The sequence below is a fragment of the Scyliorhinus torazame genome, chromosome 27, assembly GCF_047496885.1.
Source record: "Scyliorhinus torazame isolate Kashiwa2021f chromosome 27, sScyTor2.1, whole genome shotgun sequence".
Lineage (NCBI taxonomy): Eukaryota > Metazoa > Chordata > Chondrichthyes > Carcharhiniformes > Scyliorhinidae > Scyliorhinus > Scyliorhinus torazame.
The window spans coordinates 1555119-1581822 of record NC_092733.1 but is presented as its reverse complement, the minus strand read 5'-3'; the positions used below and the strand labels follow the sequence as shown (position 1 = coordinate 1581822).

At 46.5% G+C, this 26704-nt stretch overlaps 1 protein-coding gene across 5 annotated transcripts in view; it reads left to right on the top strand.

Annotated features, from left to right (window-relative positions):
* The window catches only part of ilf3b (interleukin enhancer binding factor 3b), an 85620-nt gene that overhangs the window by 49842 nt on the left and 9074 nt on the right, over positions 1–26704 (top strand). For 2 of the 5 annotated variants that reach the window (XM_072490760.1, XM_072490758.1), the window contains exons 13-18: positions 234–439; positions 1333–1473; positions 1656–1793; positions 1906–2043; positions 4928–5090; positions 18593–18730. In XM_072490760.1, the coding sequence (XP_072346861.1) occupies positions 234–439; positions 1333–1473; positions 1656–1793; positions 1906–2043; positions 4928–5090; positions 18593–18730 (924 nt within the window). Of the gene's footprint in view, positions 1–233; positions 440–1332; positions 1474–1655; positions 1794–1905; positions 2044–4927; positions 5091–18592; positions 18731–21857; positions 23849–26704 lie in introns of those variants that run through there. The other 3 variants (XM_072490762.1, XM_072490761.1, XM_072490759.1) reach the window with 3 other exon arrangements.

Genomic DNA, 26704 nt, shown 5'->3' with positions numbered 1-26704 from the left:
TGGTCTTTAACAGGAACACTTCTGTTCCTAAGCCAAAGAGTTGCTTTGGTAAATTGTATCGTCCCTAACGACACACTGACCAAGTTCAGCCAACTTGGCATGGAGCAAGCTTAGTATAGTTTATGAAGGAAGGTAAATCTAAGACCGTTACCTGCAAGAACCATTTTTAAAAGGAATGTTTGATTTGTCTATAAACTTTGGATTATGTCTCAAACTTGGTTTGTGACCGACAGCAGCAGAGGAAAAGGTGGAACCTGCCCAAGCAATGAATGCATTGATGAGACTAAACCAACTGCGACCTGGTCTTCAATACAAATTAATATCCCAGACTGGTCCTGTCCATGCCCCTGTATTCACTATGTCTGTGGAAGTCGACGGAAAGAGCTATGAAGCATCGGGGCCATCGAAAAAAACTGCCAAGCTCCATGTTGCGGTTAAGGTATGATACTTTTATATTTTATATAGGGCATGGATCTTATACTGTAAATGCTTGTTTGCCCCAGCCACTGCTACCTCTTTGTCCTTCTCCCTCAGTAGATCAGTAGCGGAGCCTTTAGATGCCATAATTGTACTCCTGTCATTTCCTTCAACACTTAGCTCTTTTCTGTCTTTTTAAAAAGCCTATTGGGAACTTTCCTCCAGAAAGACTCATTTGTTCCTCTGTGCTCTGTAGAGGATGTCGAAACGTTTCTCTGTATTAAATATGTTGTATAATTGGCTCTTCAATTTGCATCGAATGCCTGGGTTTTTGATAAAGGTTCCAGACCACGTTAATGAGAATTTCAGCTCAAATTCAAGTCACAGTTTGTGAAGTCAACTGGAATGTTTCATGATTTGTATCTGGCCACACGATTCACAATGCAATCCAGAATTCGTCCTCCAGGTAGTGACGGGTGAAATGCATGTTGCAACTGAATTGAGATCTTTAAACCATTAAAAAATCAATTTGAGTTTGCATTAATATTGAGTTTCAACTGTAGTCCGACGATAGCAATGTCTCACTTTGCTAAATTGATATCTCTAAACGATTGTCTCACCACAGCCGCCAATTTGTTTTTGCCTTACTGGTGAGCAGAATCTGCTACGGTACATTTGATCGGTTAAAACTGTTGGAATGCAAATGCAGGAGACCTGAAAGTAAAGCAGGAAATGCTGGATAAACTAAGCAGTCTGGGCAGCATCTGTGGAGAGAGAATCCAAATGACCCTTCTACAGATCAAATAAATGTGCTGTTCTTGTTTTGGCAAAAAGTACAATTACTTGAGATGATGCTTGCCATTTTTCCACTTGTTCCGTTCAGAACTATAAACTAACTCTATTTTTTTCTGGCAGGTTTTGCAGGATAAGGGACTCCCAACTGGAGTGGAAGCTGAGAAAGTTGAAGAGGCTGTCGTTAAGATAGAACCCAAGCCCGTTGCTCCAGCTCCTGCAGCAGTGACTGTAAAGCCAGTAGCTGTAACTCCAGAGGCTGAGGTACTGTACCCTGTCTGGCAAGAGCTTTCAATCGGCAGTTTGAATAAAACCTTACAATACGGTTTTCAGTAGTGGTAGGGATCACTTTGGGCAGTGAATTCGCTAATTTGTACAGTGATGAGGAGTGGGACTCACGAGAGATGATTAACTTGACTGAGCCGACTCCTGTTTCTTCCATTCAGAATACACGGCAGCAAGGTCCAATTTTAACCAAACAGGGGAAAAATCCAGTTATGGAGCTGAATGAGAAGCGAAGGGGACTGAAGTATGAATTAATATCCGAGACTGGTGGTAGCCATGACAAACGGTTTGTTATGGAGGTATGGATTGGCTTTAAGGATCACATTTTTCTTTTGGAATGTGTCAAATGTTGCTGAGGATATTTTAAATCTGGCTTATTTCTGAAATAAAGCAAGATTTTATTTTCCTCAGGTTGAAGTTGATGGGCAGAAATTCACTGGGTCAGGCTCCAATAAGAAAGTAGCTAAAGCGCATGCTGCACTGTCTGCTCTGGAAAAACTATTCCCCCACCAACCTCCTGTGGAAGTAAAGAAAAAGAGAATTGTTCAGGTAGGTCCTCTTTAGGGCTCAGCATTTACTGTATGCAAGTCTGGACTGAGAAAAGGCTGGCAGTGTAAACTTGACCCTTCCAAGATGCACTATTTAGTCTGCGCCATCATGGATGTGTTCTAACATTGTCTCTCCTACAAGTGTTTGCATTTTTGTTCGGATAGGATAATTTTGTTGCTCACCTGAGCTTAGGCTACTGGACCAGAGGAGAGCATGTGTGTCTTCATCGCACTGGTGTCTTCCACCATGAAGACTGATGCAAAGTAACTATTCCATTCCTCTGCCATTTCTTGTTTCCTATTACTACTTCTCCAGCCTCATTTTCCAATTGTCCGATATTAATTCTTGCCCCTCTTGCCTTTTTATATATTGAAAAGGACTCTTCAATTTTTTATATTATGAGCTAACTTACACTCATCTTCTCCCCCTTATTGCTTTTTTTAGTTGTCCTCTGCTTGCTTTTAAAGGTTTCCCAATCCTCTGGCTTCCCACTAATCCTTGCCACTTTGTATGCTTTTTCTTTTGCTTTTACACTGTCCTTGACTTCCCTCCTCAGCCATGGATGCCTTGTCCTCCCAATAGCATGTTTCCTTATCCTTGGGATGAATTTCTGTTGTGCCTCCCGAATAACCTCCAAAAACTCCTGCCATTGCTGTTCCACTGCCTTCCCTGCTAGGCTCCTTTTCCAATCAACTCTGGCCAGTTCCTCCCTCATGTCTTTGTAGTTACCTTTATTTAATTGTAATACCGTTACATCTGAATCCAGCTCCTCCCTCATGTCTTTGTAGTGTAGGATCTCTTATTTTTCAAATAAGAGTTGAAGGTCCAGTGGTAGCGAGAGACTTGAGTTTTATTGCAAAATTCTAGTTGGTACACTTCAAAAACTACTGAACAACTTGTAGTTCAACTGCAGTTACAAGAGTTTTAAAACTTGGATTTTAACTATTTCCCTACAGTAGTTACCTTCATTTAATTGTAATACCGTTACATCTGATTGCAGCTTCTCCCTCTCAGACTGCAGGGTAAATTCTATCATATCGTGGTCACTGCTCCCTAAGGGTTTCTTCACCTTAAGTTCCCTAATCAAGTCTGCTTCAGTACACATCACTAAATCCAGAATTGCCTGTTCCCTAGTAGGCTCTGTCACAAGCTGCTCCAAACAAAATCTTAGACTTTCCACAAAGTCCTTTTCTTTTCTTGGGATGTGCTACCAACCTGATTTTCTCAGTCCACCTGCATATTGAAGTCCCCCATGATTATTGTAATATTGCCTTTTTTATATGCCTTTTGTATCTCCTGATTTATTTTCTGCCCCACATCCTGACTACTGCTAGGGGGCCTGGACAAAACTTTCATCAGGGTCTTTTTACCTTTGTGATTCCTCAACTCTACCCACAGAGATTCTATGCCTCCCGATCCTATATCGCTTCTTGCTATTGATTTAATTTCATTCCTTACTAACTGGGCAGCCCTGCACCCTCTGCCCATTTTTTTTCCTGCCTGTCCTTTCGATAGGACACATCCTTGTATATTTAGGTCACATCGATCCCCTTGCAGCCACGTCTCTGTGATGCCCACAACATCGTAACCGCCAATGTCAATGTGCGCCACAAGCTCATTTACCTTGTTTCATATACTGCGCGCATTTAGATACAACACCGTCAGTCCTGCATTGACCATCCCCCTTCTCATAGTTGTCCCCTTATCTGCTGCCCCCAAAGTTAGATTCCTGCTGCTTTCCTCTGTTCTATTGTTCTGAAAACTTACCTAGAAGAAAGTCAGATCACCTTTTTCCCCCCAAGCTAACCATACCCATGGGGTACCTGGTTTGATCACCAGGTTATGTTTACCTTAATCTGTGTGCCTCTGCTGAGATTTCTTGTTGGGTGAAAATGTGATCAGGCTCCCTTAATGATCTTGTGGTCAAATAATTACCTGATACTTGTTGATCTAGGCTCCTTCATGAGTTAATGCCCATTAAAAGGAGATAGAACTACCACCATGAGAGGTCAAGAAAACATAAGAGGCCGGTGTACTAGAGAGACAAAATTCTAATACACTACTGGCTGATTTTTTGCAAGATGTAAAGAATATAAAAGTAGAACTATATTGATACATCTATATAAAACAAATGTTTGTCACATTCTGCAGTTTTGGGCTGCGCATTATAGGACGGTTTTGGACTGGGTGAAATGCCGGGTCATTAGGGTGATGATGAAATTTAAATTCAAAGACTTGGAAGACTGGTGTTTTAGTGTTAACAGTTATAAAATGAGGGGAACAGACAATAAAAGACTTCTTCCAGAGGTTAAGGAGCCTCGGTCAAAGGGACATAAGATTAAATGTAAGAGATGGAAGGCAGAGAGTAGGAGGAACTTCAAGTCCAGAGTGAGTGGTTGAAACGAGACCATGCAATAGGTGGATAAAGGATCAGAGAACAGGAAGAGAGCAGAAAGCTCTGATTAGAGTTGCTGCTTGTGGAGCATAATTACCAACAAAAGACTGAACCAAATGACCAGTTTTTATTAGATTTAGATATGAATTTCAAAGTGGTGTTAAAGGATTGGCCATTTTGAAGTTTGATGTCATCTCTTTTGAATCAGTTAGCTTTTCAAGGAGCCTCTTAAACTGCAAAAAAAAAGAGGTTCTGGTCGAACTGTCGGGCACCAGTGTGTCTGGACTGAAACCAAACTAAAGTACAGATACATTGGACCTAGCTTCTGCAATCAGGAGTATTTGATCTGATCTAAACAGAACCATTTCTTTTTTCGTGCAACTTCAAGCTCATTGTTACAGGAAGGAGATTGAAATGTGTTGGCTGGGCTTATCAAATTAATAAAGCCTTCAGTGCTGAGATTCAATTAACACTTATCTCTCTTAACAGCCACAGCAGCACAACATGGGATTTAGTGGTGGTATGGGGATGGGAGTGCTCCCGACAGGTCCTCCTGCAGGTCCTCCTGTTCAGAGAGGTAGAGGCCGAGGGCGTGGCAGAGCTGGCAGAGGTGGTTTCAACGCATCCAACAATTCTGGCTACTTGTCTTCTGGTAAGGACATTTGATTTACCCTTTTCTGTTCATTAAGTTGGTGCATACATTGCATCTTGTGCTGCCAAACATTCTGCGATAAACCCTGAGACTATGCCACATTGCATCATAGTGTGCCTGGATATGTACCTCCGCTAACTCATTGTTTGTCTCCACATGCCTTTTTGAATGTGCCCTACTGATATAATGAACTTCCTACAGCAAGCATCTTGTGGTATTTTTTAGATGGGTGAGATCCAGAACAGTATTCACCCACACTTTGTCGTTTTTTGGGGCACTTGCAAAGATTTTCAACAGTGTAACTGAACTCGCCAGCGAGACTGGCTCCTCGGAGATCAGGGCGCCATTTTGAAAGGGAACCCTGATCTGTAAGTGAGCTACTAAGGGTCCCTCACGTTTAAGCGTTTTTCAGAGCCTAGGTATTAAACTGGACTAGCTCACATAAAGACTCCGAGAGACAGCAACTCTGTCACGACAATTTTATTCTCCAAGCTTGTTCAATGTATGAGGGAGAGTGATTCGGGGCAGTATCCAAATCTCTCTAACTGTACATTGTTTGTGTGTTCATTATTATACATGTGCAAAAATGGCTCCCACTCCCCTCAGTTGCACATAATCCAATCATTAACTATCAGGTTACCTACATTGACCTGTAAAATTAACTCTTGTGCATCTTGGTACTGCGTGATCAACTCATGCTGTCCATGGCCAGCTGGTGTTTGTCAAGCCAATCGTCCTTGATGCCTTACACAAATAACTCTCCTTCCTACTGTTTCTGACTTGCGCCATTGTCTAATTAGCCCGGTGTGTTTGGAGCTGAGGATAAGGAATATTCTTGCTGAGCTGACCAGCCTGCATTCTGGTTGTGTCTTGTCCTTCCTAGGAATGTGGTCAAGTCTGGTTGGTTTATGTCCCATCATGCTCAGTGCGCCAGTCACTATCCTCGGTACCTATACCCAGAAGTGTGTTGTCTCTTACTCTGGTTTATGTTTGTTTGCTATTGATCCTGTTGTTCTTGTTTAGTGAACAGTCCAAGTATAAAGGTGTATGCTGGGTTACGTACTACTGTGTCCTACTCGCTTTACCCCCTCCCTCCCTTTTCACCCCACACCCCTATCCATGGGCAACCCCCCCCCCCCCCCTCGCAGACATGGGCATTCCCATCCCCCCCTCCCAATGTGACGTTGCCATTTTCTACCCCCCCCCCCCAGTCCCCTCTTTCATGGGCATGGCCCCCATCCAACCTCGACCCTTGCCATTGTACATTGGTACTACCCTGTCCCCAACCACTGGTGAGGGTGGCTCCAATGGCCTTCGAGACCCCCGAGTGGCTGTTATGACCTATTTCCACTTGTGGAGACCAATAGAAATCGACGGCCGGTTGAGGCCTCACGGGTGCGGCCGGTGACTCCTGGGCACCAGGCGAATGGAGTGTCAAGATGCCTGTGCATATTTAAATGAGCCTAATTGCTTGTTTAAATATTGCCGTGATCCAGGTCACGAGTCAGATAACTCACACCAGGTTTCAGGCCCAGCGCAAAGCCTGATTTGGGCTCCTTCTGCGATTCACCCATTGCGTCAGGCTCCATGCTGGGTGTGGCGGTAGAATCGCACTAGGTTTCCTACTCCTAGTGAAATGTTTATAAAAATTATAATGTTGGCCTCTGATCTGGATTTTTAAATAACTTTCAGTTCTGACTGGGCACCATGGTGGCACAGTGGTTAGCACGCTGCCGAGGTCCTAGGTTTGATCCCGGCTCTGGGTCACTATCCGTGTGGAGTTTGTACATTCTCCCTGTGCTTGTGTGGGTTTCGTCCCCACCATAAGACATAGGAGCAGAATTAGGCCACTTGGCCCATCGAGTCTGCTCCACCATTCAATAATGGCTGATAATTTCTCATCTCTATTCTCCTGCCTTCTCCCCACTACCCCTGATCCCCTTATAAATCAAGAACCTATCTATCTCTTGTCTTTTTGTAATAAAAATATATATTTTATTAAAGTTTTCAAACACAATTTATCTCCCCCCCCCCCCCCGGGGCTGCTGCTGGCTATCTATTTTCCCCCTAACGTTCCGCTAGATAGTCGAGGAACGGTTGCCACCGCCTGGTGAACCCCTGAGCCGATCCTCTCAGCGCAAACTTCATCCCCTCCAGTTTTATGAACCCTGCCATATTGTTTATCCAGGCCTCCACGCCGGGGGGTTTCGCTTCCTTCCACATGAGTAAAATCCTTCGCCGGGCTACTAGGGACGCAAAGGCCACAATATCGGCCTCTTTCGCCTCCTGCACTCCCGGCTCATCCGCTACCCCAAATATAGCTAACCCCCAGCTTGGCTTGACCCGGACCTTCACCACCTTCGAGATCACTCCCGCCACTCCCCTCCAGTGCCGGACACGACCAAAACATATGTGTGGTTCGCCGGGCTTCTCCCGCACCCGTCCTCCACTCCGAAGAACCTGCTCAACCTCGCTCCCGTTATATGTGCTCTATGTAGCACCTTAAATTGGATCAGGCTAAGCCTGGCACACGAGGAAGAGGAATTTACCCTACTTAGGGGATCAGCCCACAAACCCTCCTCAATCTCCTCCCTGAGCTCTTCTTGCCATTTTCCTTTCAGCTCTTCTACCAAGAGCTCATCTCCCGGTATATTTCGGACACTTTGCCCTCCCCGACCCACACCCCCGAAAGCACTCGATCCTGGATCCCCTGTGTCGGGAGCAGCGGAAAATCCCTCACCTGCTGTCTCGTAAACGCCCTCACCTGCATATACCTAAAGATGTTCCCCAGAGGCAGCTCGTACTTTTCCTCTACCGCTCCCAAGCTCGCAAACGTCCCATCTATAAATAAGTCTCCCACTCTCCTAATTCCTGCCCGGTGCCAGCTCTGGAACCCTCCGTCCAACCTCCCTGGGGCAAACCTATGGTTGTTCCTGATCGGGGACCACACCGAGGCTCCCAATACACCCCTCTGTCGCCTCCATTGCCCCCAGATACAGTGTTGCCGCCACCACTGGGTTTGTGGTAAACCTTTTCGGGGAGAGCGGTAGTGGCGCCGTCACCAGTGCTTTTAAGCTCGTTCCTTTACAGGACGCCATCTCTTGCCTTTTCCACGCCGCCCCCTCTCACTCTATCATCCACTTACGGATCATCGCCACATTGGTGGCCCAGTAATAGTCGCCCAAATTCGGCAACGCCAGTCGCCCTCTGTCCCTGCTACGTTGCGGGAACCTCCTTCTTACCCTCGGGGCCTTCCCTGCCCACATGAAGCTCATGATGCTCCTATCTATTTTCTTGAAAAAGGCCTTCGTGATCAATATTGGGAGACATTGAAACACAAATAAGAACCTCGGGAGGACCATCATCTTAATCGCCTGCACTCTGCCCGCCAGTGACAGCGGCTGCATATCCCACCTTTTGAAATCCTCTTCCATTTGCTCCATCAGCCGAGTCAGATTGAATCTGTGTAGGGTTCCCCAGCTCCTGGCTATCTGAATCCCCAGGTATCGGAAGTTTCTTTCCACTATCCTTAGCGGTAGGCCATCTATCCCTCTACTCTGGTCCCCAGGGTGTATTATGAAAAGCTCACTCTTTCTCATGGTTAAGCCTATATCCCGAGAAATCTCCAAACTCCCTCAATATCTGCATAACCTCTGTCACCCCCCCCCCCCCCCCCCCCCCCCCCCCCCCGGATCCGCCACATACAGCAGTAGGTCATCTGCGTAGAGTGACACTCGGTGTTCCTCGCCCCCTCTGACCACCCCTCTCCATTTCCTGGAGTCATAGACATAGAAAATACAGCACAGAACGGCCCTTCGGCCCACGATGTTGTGCCGAACCTTTGTCCTAGATTAATCATGGATTATCATTGAATTTACAGTGCAGAAGGAGGCCATTTGGCCCCCTGAGTCTGCACCGGCTCTTGGAAAGAGCACCCTACCCAAACTCAACACCTCCAACCAACACCAAGGGCAATTTTGGACACTAAGGGCAATTTATCATGGCCAATCCACCTAACCTGCACGTCTTTGGACTGTGGGAGGAAACCAGAGCACCCGGAGGAAACCCACGCACACACGGGGAGGACGTGCAGACTCCGCACAGACAGTGACCCAAGCCGGAATCGAACCTGGGACCCTGGAGCTGTGAAGCAATTGTGCTATTCACAATGCTACCATGCTGCCCTTAAGAACAAATAAATCTACACTATATCATTTTACCGTAATCCATGTACCTATCCAATAGCTGCTTGAAGGTCCCTAATGTTTCCGACTCAACTACTTCCACAGGCAGTGCATTCCATGCCCCCACTACTCTCTGGGTAAACAACCTACCTCTGATATCCCTCCTATATCTTCCACCTTAAATTTATGTCCCCTTGTAATGGTTTGTTCCACCTGGGGAAAAAGTCTCTGACTGTCTACTCTATCTATTCCCCTGATCATCTTATAAACCTCTATCAAGTCACCCCTCATCCTTCTCCGTTCTAATGAGAAAAGGCCTAGCACCCTCAACCTTTCCTCGTAAGACCTACTCTCCATTCCAGGCAACATCCTGGTAAATCTTCTTTGCACCTTTTCCAAAGCTTCCACATCCTTCCTAAAATGAGGCGACCAGAACTGTACACAGTACTCCAAATGTGGCCTTACCAAAGTTTTGTACAGCTGCATCATCACCTCACGGCTCTTAAATTCAATCCCTCTGTTAATGAACGCGAGCACACCATAGGCCTTCTTCACAGCTCTATCCACTTGAGTGGCAACTTTCAAAGATGTATGAACATAGACCCCAAGATCTCTCTGCTCCTCCACATTGCCAAGAACTCTACCATTAACCCTGTATTCCGCATTCATATTTGTCCTTCCAAAATGGACAACCTCACACTTTTCAGGGTTAAACTCCATCTGCCACTTCTCAGCCCAGCTCTGCATCCTATCTATGTCTCTTTGCAGCCGACAACAGCCCTCCTTACTATCCACAACTCCACCAATCTTCGTATCGTCTGCAAATTTACTGACCCACCCTTCAACTCCCTCATCCAAGTCATTAATGAAAATCACAAACAGCAGAGGACCCAGAACTGATCCCTGCGGTATGCCACTGGTAACTGGGATCCAGGCTGAATATTTGCCATCCACCACCACTCTCTGACTTCTATCGGTTAGCCAGTTCGTTATCCAACTGGCCAAATTTCCCACTATCCCATGCCTCCTTACTTTCTGCATAAGCCTACCATGGGGAACCTTATCAAATGCCTTACTAAAATCCATGTACACTACATCCACTGCTTTACCTTCATCCACATGCTTGGTCACCTCCTCAAAGAATTCAATAAGACTTGTAAGGCAAGACCTACCCCTCACAAATCCGTGCTGACTATCCCTAATCAAGCAGTGTCTTTCCAGATGCTCAGAAATCCTATCCTTCAGTACCCTTTCCATGACTTTGCCTACCACCGAAGCAAGACTAACTGGCCTGTAATTCCCAGGGTTATCCCTAGTCCCTTTTTTGAACAGGGGCACGACATTCGCCACTCTCCAATCCCCTGGTACCACCCCTGTTGACAGTGAGGACGAAAAGATCATTGCCAACTAAATCCAATATTGCCACTCCTCTGGTCGAACAATCTACATACTGTGTTAGAAAAGCTTCCTGGACACACTGCACAAACACCACCCCATTCAAACTATTTGATCTAAAGAGTTTCCACTCAATATTTGGGAAGTTAAAGTCACCCATGACTACTACCCTGTGACTTCTGCACCTTTCCAAAATCTGTTTCCCAATCTGTTCCTCCACATCTCTGCTACTATTGGGGGGCCTATAGAAAACTCCTAACAAGGTGACTGCTCCTTTCCTATTTCTGATTTCAACCCATACTACCTCATTAGGGTGATACTCCTCGAACTGCCTTTCTGCAGCTGTTGTACTATCTCTAATTAACAATGCCACCCCCCCCACCTCTTTTACCACCCTCCCTAATCTTATTGAAACATCTATAACCAGGGACCTCCAACAACCATTTCTGCCCCTCTTCTATCCAAGTTTCCGTGATGGCCACCACATCGTTGTCCCAAGTACCGATCCATGCCTTAAGTTCACCCACCTTATTCCTGATGCTTCTTGCGTTGAAGTATACACACTTCAACCCATCTCCGTGCCTGCAAGTAGTCTCTCCTTTGTCAGTGTTCCCTTCCCCACTGCCTCATTACACGCTTTGGCGTCCTGAATATCGGCTACCTTAGTTGCTGGACTACAAATCCGGTTCCCATTCCCCTGCCAAATTAGTTTAAACCCTCCCGAAGAGTACTAGAAAACCTCCCTCCCAGGATATTGGTGCCCCTCTGGTTCAGATGCAACCCGTCCTGCTGTTCCAGGTCCCACCTTCCCCAGAATGCGCTCCAATTATCCAAATACCTGAAGCCCTCCCTCTTACACCATTCCTGCAGCCACGTGTTCAACTGCGCACTCTCCCTATTCCTAGCCTCGCTATCACGTGGCACCGGCAACAAACCAGAGATGACAACTCTGTCTGTCCTGGCTTTTAACTTCCAGCCTAACTCCCTAAACTTGTTTATTACCTCCACACCCCTTTTCCTACCTATGTCGTTGGTACCAATGTGTACCACGACTTCTGGCTGCTCACCCTCCCCCTTAAGGATCCTGAAGACACAATCCGAGACATCCCTGGCCCTGGCACCCGGGAGGCAACATACCTTCCGGGAGTCTCGCTCGCGACCACAAAATCTCCTATCTATTCCCCTAACCATTGAATCTCCTACAACTATTGCTTTTCTATTCTCCCCCCTTCCCTTCTGAGCCCCAGAGCCAGACTCAGTGCCAGAGACTTGGCTGCTAGGGCCTTCCCCCGGTAGGTCATCCCCCCCCCCCCCCAACAGCATCCAAAACTGTATACTTGTTTTGAAGGGGAACGACCACGAGGGATCCCTGCACTGTCTGCCTGTTTGTTTTTTTTCCCCCTGACTGTAACCCAGCTACTCTTGTCCTGTACCTTGGGTGTGGTTACCTCCCAGTAACTCTTCTCAATCACCCCCTCTGCCTCCCGGATGATCCGAAGTTCATCCATCTTCAGCTCCAGTTCCCTAACACGGTCTTTGAGGAGCTGAAGTTGGGTGCACTTCCCGCAGGTATAGTCAGCGGGGACACCGGTGGTATCCCTCACCACCCACATCCTACAGGAGGAGCATGCAACTGGCCTAGCCTCCATCCCCTCTTACCTGTCAGAATATAGCTGCCCTGTGGACTAACTAGATCTCCGCCCTCCGACTCTGCTCCCAGTCAGCTACACTTTCTGTAAACTCCTGGCTCTCTTCTCACTCTTTGCGGAAATGTAGGAAACAAAATGAAAGGAGCGCCTTACCCTCTCCTCGCCTAACTCTCTCAGTCACCAAACTCTTACTATAGCACTCAAATGCACCAAATTTAGCACTCCCTCAGTCACCAAACTCTCACTATAGCACTCAAATGCACCAAATTCAGCACTCCCTCAGTCACCAAACTCTCACTTTAGCACTCAAATGCACCAAATTCAGCACTCCCTCAGTCACCAAACTCTCGCTTTAGCACTCAAATGCACCAAATTCAGCACTCCCTCAGTCACCAAACTCTCACTTTAGCACTCAAATGCACCAAATTCAGCACTCCCTCAGTCACCAAACTCTCACTATAGCACTCAAAATGCACCAAATTCAGCACTCAGTGCAAACAAAGTCTGCACTGTAGGGGATCACTTTTATACTGTGAATCTAGCCTCTGAGTCTAGTCTCTCAGCGCTATGGCCAGTGGTTCAATTGCCAGCGCGAACAGTAATGGGGACAGAGGGCACCCCTGTCTTGTTCCCCTATGTAGTCCAAAATACTCCGATCTTTGCCGATTTGTGACTACACTTGCCGTTGGGGCCCCATAAAGGAGTTTAACCCAGCTAATAAACCCGTTCCCGAACCCAAACCTCCTTAACACTTCCCATAAATACTCCCACTCCACCCTATCAAATGCCTTCTCTGCATCCATTGCCGCCACTATCTCTGCCTCCCCCTCTGCTGGGGGCATCATTATCACCCCCCAATAGCCGTCGCACGTTGACATTCAGTTGTCTCCCCTTTACGAACCCTGTCTGATCTTCGTGCACCACCCCCGGGACACAATCCTCTATCCTCATTGTCAGCACTTTTGCCAACAACTTGGCGTCCACATTCAGGAGCGAGATAGGCCTATAAGACCCGCATTGCAGCGGGTCTTTATCTCGCTTCAGGATTAGTGATATCGTCGCCTCCGACATTGTCGGGGGTAGGGTCCCCCCTTCTCTGGCCTCGTTAAAGGTTCTTACCAGCAGCGGGGCCAACAAGTCCACGTATTTCCTGTAAAATTCCACCGGGAACCCGACAGGTCCTGGGGCCTTCCCTGCCTGCATGTTCCCCAGCCCTTTGGTCACCTCGTCCACCCCAATTGGCGCCCCCAGGGCTGCCACCTCCTGCTCCTCCACCCTCGGGAGCCTTTGTTGGTCCAGAAACAGCTGCATCCCCTCTTTTCCCTCCGGGGGTTGGAACCTATATAACCTCTCATAAAAGGTCTTGAACACCTCATTTACCTTCCCTGCTCTCCGCACCGTGGTTCCCGTTTCATCCCTAACTCCCCCTATTTCCCTCGCCGTTGTCCTCTTACGAAGCTAGTGGGCCAACAGGCGACTCGCCTTTTCCCCATATTCATATCACAGTGCCTTCCTCCACTGTGCCTCTGCCTTCCCTGTGGTCAGCAGGTCAAACTCCGTCTGGAGTCTTTGCCTCTCCCTATATAGTCCTTCGTCCGGGGCCTCCGCATATATTTTATCCACACACACAATCTCCCCCAGTAATCTTTCCCTCTCTTTGGCCTCTGTTTTCCCTTTGTGAGCCCTGATGGAGATCAATTCTCCCCTGACCACCGCCTTCAGCGCTTCCCATACTACCCCCACTCGGACCTCCCCATCATCATTGGCCTCCAGGTACCTTTTGATACATCCCTGCACCCTTCCGCAGACTCCCTCATCCGCCAATAATCCCACATCCAGTCGCCAGACAGGACGCTGTTCCCTCTCCTCTCCTAGTTCCAGATCCACCCAATGTGGGGCATGGTCTGAAACAGTTATGGCCGAGTACTCCTTTCCTTCCACCCTCGAAATCAGTGACCTTCCCAAAACGAAGAAATCTATCCGGGAGTATACCTTATGGACATGGGAGAAAAAGGAGAACTCTTTGGCCAGCGGCATAGCAAATCTCCACGGATCCACTCCCCCCATTGGTCCACAAACCCCCTAAGCACCTTGGCCGCTGCTGGCCTTCTTCCGGTCCTAGATCTAGATCTATCTAGCCCTGGGTCTACCACGGGGTTGAAGTCCGTCCGTCCCGTCCCCATTACCAGGTTCCCTACCTCCAGGTCCGGGATGCGTCCCAGCATCCGCTTCATAAATCCCGCATCATCCCAGTTCGGGGCATATACGTTGACCAGCACGACCTCCATTCCCTCCAGTCTGCCACTCACCATCACATATCTGCCCCCGCTGTCCGCTACAATGTTCCTAGCCTCGAACGACACCCGTTTTCCCCACCAATATGGCCACCCCTCTAGTCTTTGCGTCCAGCCCTGAGTGGAACACCTGTCCCACCCATCCTTTCCTTAACCTAGGGCAGCACGGTAGCCTTGTGGATAGCACAATTACTACACAGCTCCAGGGTCCCAGGTTCGATTCCGGCTTGGGTCACTGTGCGGAGTCTGCACATCCTCCCCGTGTGTGCGTGGGTTTCCTCCGGGTGCTCCGGTTTCCTCCCACAGTCCAAAGATGTGCAGGTTAGGTGGATTGGCCATGCTAAATTGCCCTTGGTGTCCAAAATTGCCCTTAGTGTTGGGTGGGGTTACTGGGTTATGGGGATAGGGTGGCGGTGTTGACCTTGGGTAGGGTGCTCTTTCCAAGAGCCGGTGCAGACTCGATGGGCCGAATGGCCTCCTTCTGCACTGTAAATTCTATGATAATCTATGAAACCTAACCTGGTCCGCCACTTTCAGATGCGTCTCTTGAAGTCTGCCTTCAGTCCTTTTAAGTGCGCGAACACTCGGGCCCTCTTAATCGGCCCATTTAGGCCTCTCATGTTCCACGTGATCAGCCGGACCGGGGAGGCTGCCCACCCCTGTCGACTAGCCATCACCCTCTCTGAGCCAGTCCCACGTCTCGGTTCCGCGCACCCACCCGTCCCCCAGGTGGCGCATTCCCGCCTCGACCACCTTTTCTCTTACCAGCTCCCTTTCGATCTCAGCAGCAGCAACCCAGTTGTCCCCCTCCCCCGCTAGATCCCCATCTAGCATGGTTACTCCCCCCATATTGCTTCCGAAAGTCAGCTGACTTCAACTGACCCCTGCTTCTCCCGCTCTCTCCTTGACCCCCCTGTGTGAGGAACTCCCATCCTCCTTGCGCCTATCTTCCCGCCATCATCTCTGGTGCGGGAAAAGAAAAAGAAACTCCGCGCTTTCTAGAACCATCCCGTCCCTCATGGCGCAGCTCCCCCCCCCCCCCCCCCCCACCGGCGCCCACATTTCTCAGTGTCCTCCTCCTCTTTTCCCCCCCCCCCCCCCCCCCCCCCCAATCCCAATTTACACCTCTATACATCAGCATCGTCGTTTCCCCTCCAACATCAGTCCCTCAGTTCTGGTCCAGTTTCTCTTTTTGAATGAAGGTCCATGCTTCTTCCGACGTTTCAAAATAGTAATGTCTATCCTGGTGTGTGACCCATAATCGCGCCGGCTGCAACATCCCGAACTTCACTTTCTTCTTATGCAGCACCTCCTTGGCTCGATTGAAACTCGCCCTCCTTCTCGCCACCTACGCACTCCAGTCCTGATACACTCGTATCACCGCATTCTCCCATCTGCTACTTCGTACCTTCTTGGCCCATCTCAGAACCACCTCTCTATCATTGAAGCGGTGAAATCGCACGACCATCGCCCTAGGTGGTTCTCCAGCCTTTGGTCTCCTCGCAGGGACCCGGTGGGCCCCTTCCACTTCCAAGGGGCCCGAGGGGGCCTCAGCTCCCATTAGCGAGCGTAGCATCGTGCTCGCATAAGCCCCGCCGTCAGATCCTTCCACACCCTCGGGGAGACCCAGGATCCGGAAGTTCTTTCTCCTTGATCTATTTTCCAGGACTTCAATTCTTTCGATGCACTTCTTATGAAGCGCCTCGTGCGTCTGCATTTTGACCGCTAGGCCCAGGATCTCGTCCTCGTTGTCAGTTACCCTCTGCTCTACCACACGGAGCTCTATCTCCTGGGCCTTTTGTGTCTCTTTAAGCCCCTCGATTGCCTGTAGCATCGGGGCCAGCACCTCCTTTTTTAGCAGCTCCACACAGTCTTAAAAATTCATCCTGGTCCGGTCCCCATGTCGCCTGGGCTCCCTCCGACGCCATCTTGTTCCTTTCTTTCCTCTGCCGCTGCCCTCGAGGATTCTCCGAGATCTGCCCGCCGCCGCCGATCTTTTTCTTTCCCACTGCGGGGGACTCCCTGTTGCTTCACCCCACACCGGGTTGCGTCGCAAAAAGAATTCCCGTTGGGGCTCTTAAAAGAGCCCGAAGGTCCGTCTAAGCTGGAGCCGCCGAAACGTGCGGCTTAGCTGGTCGTCGCCGCAACCGGAAGTCCTCTATCTCTGTCTTAAAGGCACTCAGTGAATTTGCCTCCACAGCCTCCTGCGGCAAAGAGTTCCACAGATTCACCACCCTCTGGCTGAAGAAATTCCTCCTCCTCTCTGTTTTAAAGGATCGTCCCTTTAATCTGACATGGTGTCCTCTGGTTCTAGTTTTCCCTACAAGTGGAAACATCCTCTCCACGTCCACTCTATCCAGGCCTCGCAGTGTCTTGTATGTTTCAATAAGATCCCTTCTCATCCTTCTAAACTCCAATGAGTACAGACCCACAGTCCTCAAACGTTCCTCATACGACAAGTTCTTCATTCCAGGGATCATTGTGAACCTCCTCTGGACCCTTTCCAAGGCCAGCACATCCTTAGATATGGGGCCCAAAACTGTTCACAATACTCCAAATGGGGTCTGCCCAGAGCCTTATACAGCCTCAGAAGTACATCCCTGGTCTTGTATTCTATTTTTCAACTTAAGTTGTGCAGAGTAGGTGGATTGGCCATGCTAAATTGCCCCTTAATTGGAAAAAATGAATTGGGTACTCTTTATTTTTTTTAAACTTTCAATTCTGACGGTCTGACCGTTGAATGTAGTCTGTTAGAATGAAGGAGTCATGATGTGGAGTTTCCGGCGTTGAATTGGGGTGAGCACAGTAAGAAGTCTCACAACACCAGGTTAAAGTCCAACACGTTTGTTTCAAATCACTAGCTTTCGGAGCACTGCTCCTTCCTCAGGTGAATGAAGAGGTAGGTTCCAGAAACATATGTAAAGACAAAGTCAAAGATGCAAGACGATACTTTGAATGTGAGCGTTTGCAGGTAATTAAGTCTTTACAGATCCAGAGAGCGGGGTAATCCCAGGTTAAAGAGGTGTGAATTGTCTCAAGCCAGGACAGTTGGTAGGATTTTGCAAGCCCAGGCCAGATGGTGGGGGGTGAATGTAATGTGACCTGAATCCAAGGTACCTGTTGAGGCGGTACTCATGTGTGCAGAACTTATAGCCGATACTGCGTTGTCGCACGCCCTGAAGACTGCCTTGGAGAACGCTTACCCGAACATCAGAGGCTGAATGCCCTTGACTGCTGAAGAATTCCCCGACTGGAAGGGAACATTCCTGCCTGGTGATTGTTGCGCGATGTCCGTTCATTCGTTGTCGCAGCGTCTGCATGGTCTCTCCATGTACCACGCTTCGGGACATCCTTTCCTGCAGCGTATGAGGTAGACTATGTTGGCTGAGTCTCAGGAGTATGTGCCACGTACCTGGTGGGTGGTATTCTCGTGTGTAATGGTGGTACCCATGTCTATCTTGCAGAGATTGCCTGCAAATGCTCGCATTCAAGGTATCGTCTTGCATCTTTGACTACATATATATATATATATATATATATATATATATATGTTTCTGGAACCTACACCTTCATTCACCTGAGGAAGGAGCTGCGCTCCGAAAGCTAGTGATTTGAAACAAACCTGTTGGACTTTAACCTGGTGTTGTAAGACGTCTTAGAATAAAGGAGTGTTGAGGCTCTAGTTTATGCTGCCCTGATTGATGTCTGTGTAATTGGGGGACTCTAATATATATGCGAACAACACCGCCTGCAAGTTACCCTCCAAGCCACACAACATTCTGACTTTAAACTATATTGCCATTCCTCCTCTGTCGTTGGATCTCAAAAAGAAAGGCTGTTCAAGTGCCTCGGGACCAAAGTTACCAAAATTTGCACTAGATGACCAGCACAGAAATGATCTGTGGAGTACTGTGACTACCAGTCACACACCGGGTGGGAGCTGTCACCTCTGACAAGTGTTTTTTTTCCCCCCTTCCTAGGGACTGGCTATGGTGGAGGAAACTATGGATATGGTGGTGGTGGTGGTGGCGGCAGTGGAGGTGGAGGTGGAGGTGGAGGTGGAGGAGGGGCTGGTGCCAACTATGGTTATGGATCATCTAATTCCTCTGGTGGATACGGTAAGATTTAATTGTAAATGCATATAACTGACTTGTAAGATTATGTACTGCATGTTATTCTTGAGCAAGATACTAGAATTTCTTTAGGGGTTTGCGTGTAAAGATGAGGATAGTGAAACTGAATAAAATGCATGTACCTAGTGCTAAAAAAGAATTGACAATCAGCTTATATCTGTAACCTGGCAACACACTAACTCTAAATTAACTTGATGCAACGAAAAAGTGATAAAGATTTATAAAGTTCTGTGCATTGAGTGAAGCTGTTTTTTTTTTTTTTAAAAGGGCAAATACGAGTGCTAACTTTGAATTTCTGTTATCCCTCTGAAAGAATTACTGGCCTTGATTATATTTGCTTAGAGGGGTTGGTAAGTAGTTCTGTAGATTGCAAAATCAGCTTAGCTTGCTGATCTGTAGGGTAATCAGAGATGTGCAAGATACGGTGGCACAATGGTTTGCACTGCTGCCTCACAGTGCCAGGGACCCGGGTGGTCCGGTTTCCTCCCACAGTCCAAAGCTGTGCAGGTTAGGTGGATTGGCCATGATAAAATTTCCCCTCATGTCCAAAAGGTTAGGTGGGGTTACTGGGTTACAGGGATAGGGTGGGCGGTGTGGGCCTAGGTAGAGTGCTCTTTCCAAGGGCCGGTGCAGACTCGATGGGCTGAGTGGCCTTCTGCACTGTAGTGATTCTGTGATTCTTACTATTGATTGGGGGACTTTAATTTCTCAAAATATTAAATGGGATAATGTTCGAAGTGGGGGGGGTTTCTTCATGTGTTCAGAACAATTATTTCCTTGGCCATTTATGCTCTTGATTTAACTAGGCAGAGGGTGTTACTAGGTCTGGTGCTGGGGAATAACGTAGACCAAGTCTATGTGGGGCAACACTTGGGCAAGGGTGACCATTATGGAAATATGCTTGTATTAGTATTGGAAAAGAGCAAGAAAGAATCTAACGTAGAGTTTCTAACCTGGAAGAAGGCTAGCCAGGATAAAATGGAACCAAATGTTAAGGTAAAACTATCACGGAACAATGAGTGATCTTCGAGGAAGAGATACTTCAGGTAGAGGTTATATATATATATATATATCCCATCAAGAGGGAACGTCAGGGGGCTGAAGCTTGTTGCATGTCAGATGGAAGAATATGAAAAAACAATAAAAGGGTGTATGATGCATGTCGTGGGAACTTTTTGAGCACGTAGAATAATTTAAGAGGGTAAGTGAAGCGGAGATTATATCAGGCGAAAGCTAGAGGAGAAGTTTGAATTAATTAAGGAAAGCAACGTGGATTTGTAAAATGCAGATAGTGCTTGATCAATCAAATTGAATCTTTTAATGAAGTAACAGAAGATCGATGAAGGTAAAATAATGGATGTCGTATACATAGATGTTAAGAAATTGATAGTCCCACATAAAAAACTGGTTAACAAAATTGAGACTCGTGGGATAAGAGGCTCAGTCTCCGATTGGACAAAAGTCGGCTTAAGGACATCAACGTCAAGATGTGATTAATTGTTTCTCAGACTGAAAGGCAGTTACAGTGATGTTCCCGGGGGTCACTACTTTTTGATGTAAATATAAATAGCTTGGAATACAAAGTACTTTCAAAATTTTCTGAAATCCCAAACTTGGATGTGTGACGAGCAGCAAGCATGATGCAAATCAACAGAACATGGGCTAAAAGAATGGGCAAATAAATGGCAAATGGAATTTAGTACAGACAAGTGTGATGCATTTTGGAAGAAGGGATAGGAAGAGGCAATGTAAACTTAATGCCACAGTTCTTGGGAGTATGCATGGACCGGGGGTTTATGTGCATAGAACTTTGAAGTTAGCAGGGCATATTGAGAGAGTAATTAGCAAAGGATTTGGGGCTTTGTGAATCGAGATATTGGACACAAAAGCAGGGAAGTTATGCTGAACCTTTAGTTGTGGCCTAACCAGAGTTTTATATAGGTATTGCATCCAGTTCTGGTCGCTATACTTCAGGAAGGATGTGGGGTCTTTGAGAGAATGCAGAGGAGATTTAGTAGATTGGTACCAGGCAGAAAGGAATTTAGCTACAAAGTTAATTTGGAGAGGCTGGGGTTGTTCTTCAGGTGTACAAGAGCGTCCGGTGTGGATGAGATGGACAAAGTAAAGCTGCTTCTGTTAGCTGATGGTTTATGGACTGGGGGGACACAGACTTTGGGGGATGTGACAAATGTTTTTATACAGCGAATGGTCCCCATCAGGAACTTGCTGTCTAAGGGAGTGATGGAAATGGAGACGATCAATGATTTCAAGTGGAAATTAGGTGGGTACTTGAAGGAAATAAATGTGCAGAGGTGTATTACTTGGAGCTGGGTACTGGGGCTGATTGGATTGTTGTTCAGAGACCTGGTGTGGACTCAATGGCCTCCTCCTCCTCCTCCAAATTCCCCATCTCCAAAGCCAGCCATGTAAAGCTGCGGGAATGAATTATCCAATACATAAAGCTTCAATTCTCTTTGGCCCTCTAACTGAATAATGCATAATTTCCTCAGCACTGACCTTTTTCTTGCAGCAGAGGCTGATGTTCTGAGGAGCTGTTGACAGAGGCTATTAAGTTTCAACCATTTTCTTTATCTCTCATGCCCATATGGGGGTAAATGCCATTATTGTCTGGTTAGGTCCGGTAGCCTGTATCTATGTTGTTAAATGCTGGTTGTCCTCTGTGGTTAGTGTCAATCTTAACGTTGGGGAGAGGGGTGATAATGAAATTGAACCCAGGAGAAATATCTGGAACATAACTAAGCACAGGCTGGTCAATGATTTCATTCTGTATCGATGATGTGAATTTACCGATCAATAGATATTAATGCCTGAGGACTCGTCTCCTGTGTAATTTTTAGAGCTGCAGTTTAAACGTGCTGCCTATTACTGAATTATAGTTGGCACATTTTATATTTCTCTGCTTTGTAAGCCACACGAAGCAAAACCTATTTATCAACAAACCAAAATCTGCGCACAAAGAAGCAGCTTGCCTGAGAAAAAACCGCGTGCACGAGGTGACAGGAGCAGAGAAATCTAAAAAAAAAAAAAAAAAATTGGCATTCTACCTTTTTACCAAGCCCGCCTAATTTTTTTTCTCTGCTCTGTCTCCCAGCTGCAGGTGACTTTTTCAAAGACAGCTTCCAAGATTTTCCCTCTGGCTAGAGGGTGAAAATTGATACAAAATCCTGCCCCTCCCATTTTGGTCTATAATTCATTTGAACTGTTGACGCCCAAAGTCTGCAGACACACGCTGGACTGTGCTGCTTCATCTGGACTCTGATATTTTGCACCCACTCAAATGGCAAATACCCACTGTTTTTTTGACTCGGAATTCTGACATCCATCAGAGAAGCGTCTTTTGTCTGCAGCATTGTCACCTTTATACTGACGGAGTTTGGGGAGGAGGCTTCTACAAGACCACAACAACTGAAAAGCAATAAATCTGTGTTAAAATCAATGGAGAAGCAAAAGGATTTCACTGTCCAAAGATGCAATTCTGATTCCTCATATAGAGTTTCCCAGAATAACCAATCAGGCCAGTTCTACATCTGCATCCTAACACTGTATAGAGGCAGGATTTGGGGCCTGATCTCTTTTAAAAAGTCAAATTGTTTAAACCTGGGTTATAGTGCTCAACATGTTGCATCGAAGTGTTTTAATGATGCAACTGTGGTTTCACATCTTGTGTATAATGCAGTTGATACCAGTGGGAAGAGGCATATCATTTATGGGAGGTGGAGATGAGTGCTTTGATTTTGACCAGTTAATAAGATGCTTAAATGCTTCTAAATCTACATGTTAAAAATGAATACTCTGAGATCACACCCCACGCTCTCCCAGAATTATCTGTTAGTGTTCTATTCTGTTTTGGTGTTGGATTAGTTTGGCATCGAGTTTAGGTTCTAAAAACAATAGAGGACTGGAACCATATCTCCACGTGGCATTTGCAGCTTCCTTGTCACTGCCACAAACAACCTCCATACGATTCACACTCTGCCCATCAACCTCTTTCCACCCTGTCTCTTAAGCTATGCCCATAAATCTATTGGTTTGAACATAAATATAAATGTAGAGTGGTTTATCTGTTCAGACATGAAAGGGATCGAGTATCGTTCCTGATCTGAAATTAGGACGGCATTTCTCGGAGTGGAAAAGGACTATTGAGAGTGTGGTTTTATAAATAAACCCCTTCCACCTAAATTACACTCATCCTCAATCCCTTCTCTATACAGAAGTTCCCTTCAATATTGAAGCCATTTGCTGTTGTTTTGGTGGTTTTCAAGGAGCTGTATTTACTGGGGATGCACCTGACCACCGGTCAGGTTTTAGTTTGTCCTATTGTTTGAGCCTTCACTGGTCCACATTATGCTTGAATAAATTAATTCCGTTCACAGTTTCTTCTTACTGAGCCAGGTGAATGTATGTGGCTCTGGACGTTATACACTGTTTGGCACTCTGAGCTGGGGTGTTCATAAGTTGCTAGGTTTTCATATATGAAAATATAACTTCAGCAACTGTTGAGATGATTTTCTGAAGTCTATTTGAGATTCACAGTCATTTCCAACAATAGTCAGCGCCCTCACGGTAGACTGCTTCTTTGTGGTTCACTGCTAGCCACATTCATTGTAGTAAATGGCACTGGATCTCATATAGGCTGCACCAACATGAAGTTATTGTAATGAGTGGAATATTCTTCCAAAGTTAGTGTTTGAAATTGGCCATGGCATTATGGGGGCAGAATACAACATGTGGTGTGACAACATTGCAGGGATTTCTGGCTTTGATCTTGCTGGGCTTGATTTTAATGTGATTTTATAACAATAAGGGTTTCCTTTTTTAAGTAATATAGAACTTACAGTAATGTACTGGCCCTATCCCATCAAAGAAAATACAGGTTTCAGGTAAAGCAGTAGGGTTGCACTTATTCATGGGATTTTATGTATGACCTATTTTATTGTGCCTCCCTTGTCAGTTAACATTTTAATGCTGTGTTTTGTGTTGTAACTTTTTTTTTCTACAAGAGAACAAATGTATAGCATCCTGAGCAGAACTGATGTCAGATTTGTTTTATTCAAGTTCAATAAAAGTTTCTAAGGAATAAAATCCAGCTGTGAGTGAAAATGGCTTCAATCAGGAATGGGATGGCACTGTGATGGTGGCAATTTATACTGCTTCAGTTATTTGAGTAACTATATTATGTTGACAATTACCACTTTGGGATTTTGAACAAAGTTACTGAATTATTATACAGTGATTGCTCTCTTAAAGTTGCAATCACATTCCTCAAAAGTACAACTTAAAGCAAATCGGATTTTTCCATTACATCCAATGTAGAGGCTGGTTTTGTAGAACCTCATCCCTTAGAAAAAAAAACACTGAAACATGCAAGCTGAAATACTTCACATCACAACTTTTAAAATAAGCAGATGTAACAAGATAAACATGGCAGTGACCCGGGGCCGGGATGAAACCCGGGTCTTTGGCGCCGTCAGGCAACAGTGCTAACCACTGCACCACCATGCCGCCCTGTAGAGGCATTGAGTTGGTTTCAACATCTATGCTGATATTCTCAACCATTCAACCAAGAGAGAAGAAGGTTAAGAGGTGACTTAATAGAGGCATACAAGATGATTAGAGGATTAGATACGGTGGATGGTGAGAGCCTTTTTCCTCGGATGGTGATGGCTAGCACGAGGGGACATAGCTTTAAATTGAGGGGAGATAGATATAGGACAGATGTCAGAGGTAGGTTCTTTACTCCGAGAGTATTAAGGGCGTGGAATGCCCTGCCTGCAACAGTAGTGGACTTGCCAACATTAAGGATATGTCATTGGATAGACATATGGACGATAAGGGAATAGTGTAGATGGGCTTTAGATTGGTTTCACAGGTCGGCGCAACATCGAGGGCCGAAGGGCCTGAACTGCGCTGTAATGTCCTATGTTCATTCAATGCCTCTGTCAGACTGCTCATCTGACAATCTCTTGTGGATGAGCGAGCTCCAGTTCAACATTGGGAAGACTGAATCTATTGTCATTAGCTCCCTGCCATTAACTCTGAGATTGCTAAACTGATCATCTCACTGCGGAGCTTGCAAATTGCAGTCTCATTTCTGAAACTCAATACATCACTTTTTTAAGTTAAACCATTGACTGACCGGTACTTCAATCCTAGTTCAATATACCTCAAATATCCAGGTTTTTTCTTCTCTATAATTAGTACTTTTCTGTCAATATGGCATTGTACTGAAATCCTAGTAACCTTTGTGTGCCTGACCTGTGAGTGTTGTTACAGGCACAGGTTCCAGCTTACCTTTTATCAGACTAGATAATCTGAATAAATCATGGTGTGTGTAATCCTTTTGAAGAGTGGCCTCTTCGAGTATGTTGTCTTTAAACTTTTCATGTTGTCATTTAAGCTGTACCACAAATCAGAGAAAACATCATTTTCACTGTCCCTCAATGCTATTGATGTGTGAATCTGGTGTAAGTGGCAAGCTATTCAATACAAAAATTGTTGGGGTGGTAAAGGTGAGGAGGATAACCCTCCATTACAGGAGGATATAGACAGGCTGGTTAGATGGGCGATCAGTGGCAAATGGAATTCAATCCGGATAAGTGTGAGGTGATGCACTTGGGCCGGACAAACAAGGCGTGGGAATACAGGATAAACGGCAGGACCCTGGGAAGCACCAAGGATCAGAGGGGCCTTGATGTTCATGTACACCTGTCCCTTAAGGTAGCAGAGCAGGTGGGTACAGTGGTTAAGAAGGCATATAGTATACTTGCCTTTATTAGCCGAGGCAGAGAGTTGAATGGCAGGGAGGTTATGCTGGAACTGTATAAAACATTGGTTTGGCCACAGCTAGAGTATTGTGTGCAGTTCTGGGATCCACATTACAGGAGGGATGTGATAGCACTGGACAGGGTGCAGAGGAGATTTACCAGGATGTTGCCTGGGCTGAAGGGTTTTAGTTGTGAACAGAGATTGGATCGACTGGGATTGTTTTCCTTGGAGCAGAGGAGACTGAGGGGGGACAGGATTGAGATGTATAAAATTGAGGGGCACAGGTAGGGTAGACAGGAAGAACGTTTCCCCTTGGTGGAGGGATCAGTGACCAGGGGGCACAGATTTAAGGTAAAGGGCAGGAGGTTAGAGGGGATGTGAGGGGAAACTTTTTTACTCGGAGGGTGGCTGGAATCTGGAACTCGCTGCCTGAAAGGGTGGTGGAGGCAGAGACCCTCAGAACATTGAAGTAGTATTTAGATGTGCACTTGTGATAACACGGCAGAGAAGGCTGTAGAGCCAAGGGCTGGAAAATGGGATTAGAATATGTAGGTGGTTGTTTTTGACCAGCACAGACACGATGGGCCGAAGGGTCTTTTCTATGCTGCAGCCTCTGTAACTCTGAGCATTGAAGCTGATCCTCACCCTGATCCCCATGTGGAAGTAATAATACAAAATACAGGTCAGCAAGGGGCTGGTTTAGCACACTGGGCTAAATCGCTGGCTTTGAAAGCAGACCAAGGCAGGCCAGCAGCACGGTTCAATTCCCGGACCAGCCTCCCCGAACAGGCGCCGGAATGTGGCAACTAGGGGCTTTTCACAGTAACTTCATTGAAGCCTACTTGTGACAAGCGATTTTCATTTCAATAATCCAGTGTAGAGAAAACTGAATCTTGCTCCATTACCATAACCGGTTTCCAGTGTTCATCACTGGCTCGCCTCCTTGCCTTGCAGAGCATGCGTGGCTACTGCTTGAAACTGCCAGCACTGCGCAGTGCTCTTTTGGACTGTCAATCCGTGTGATGGCCGGCAGGCATGAGGCAATATCGCAATAACATTCACCTGAATTTGGAGATCTATTGAGATGAATTGAGTTCTTGTACTGAGGATCTAATCCAAGTGAGCTTGAGTTTGGATAAAGTGACTGGACATTGTTGAATGTTTTGTTCTTCT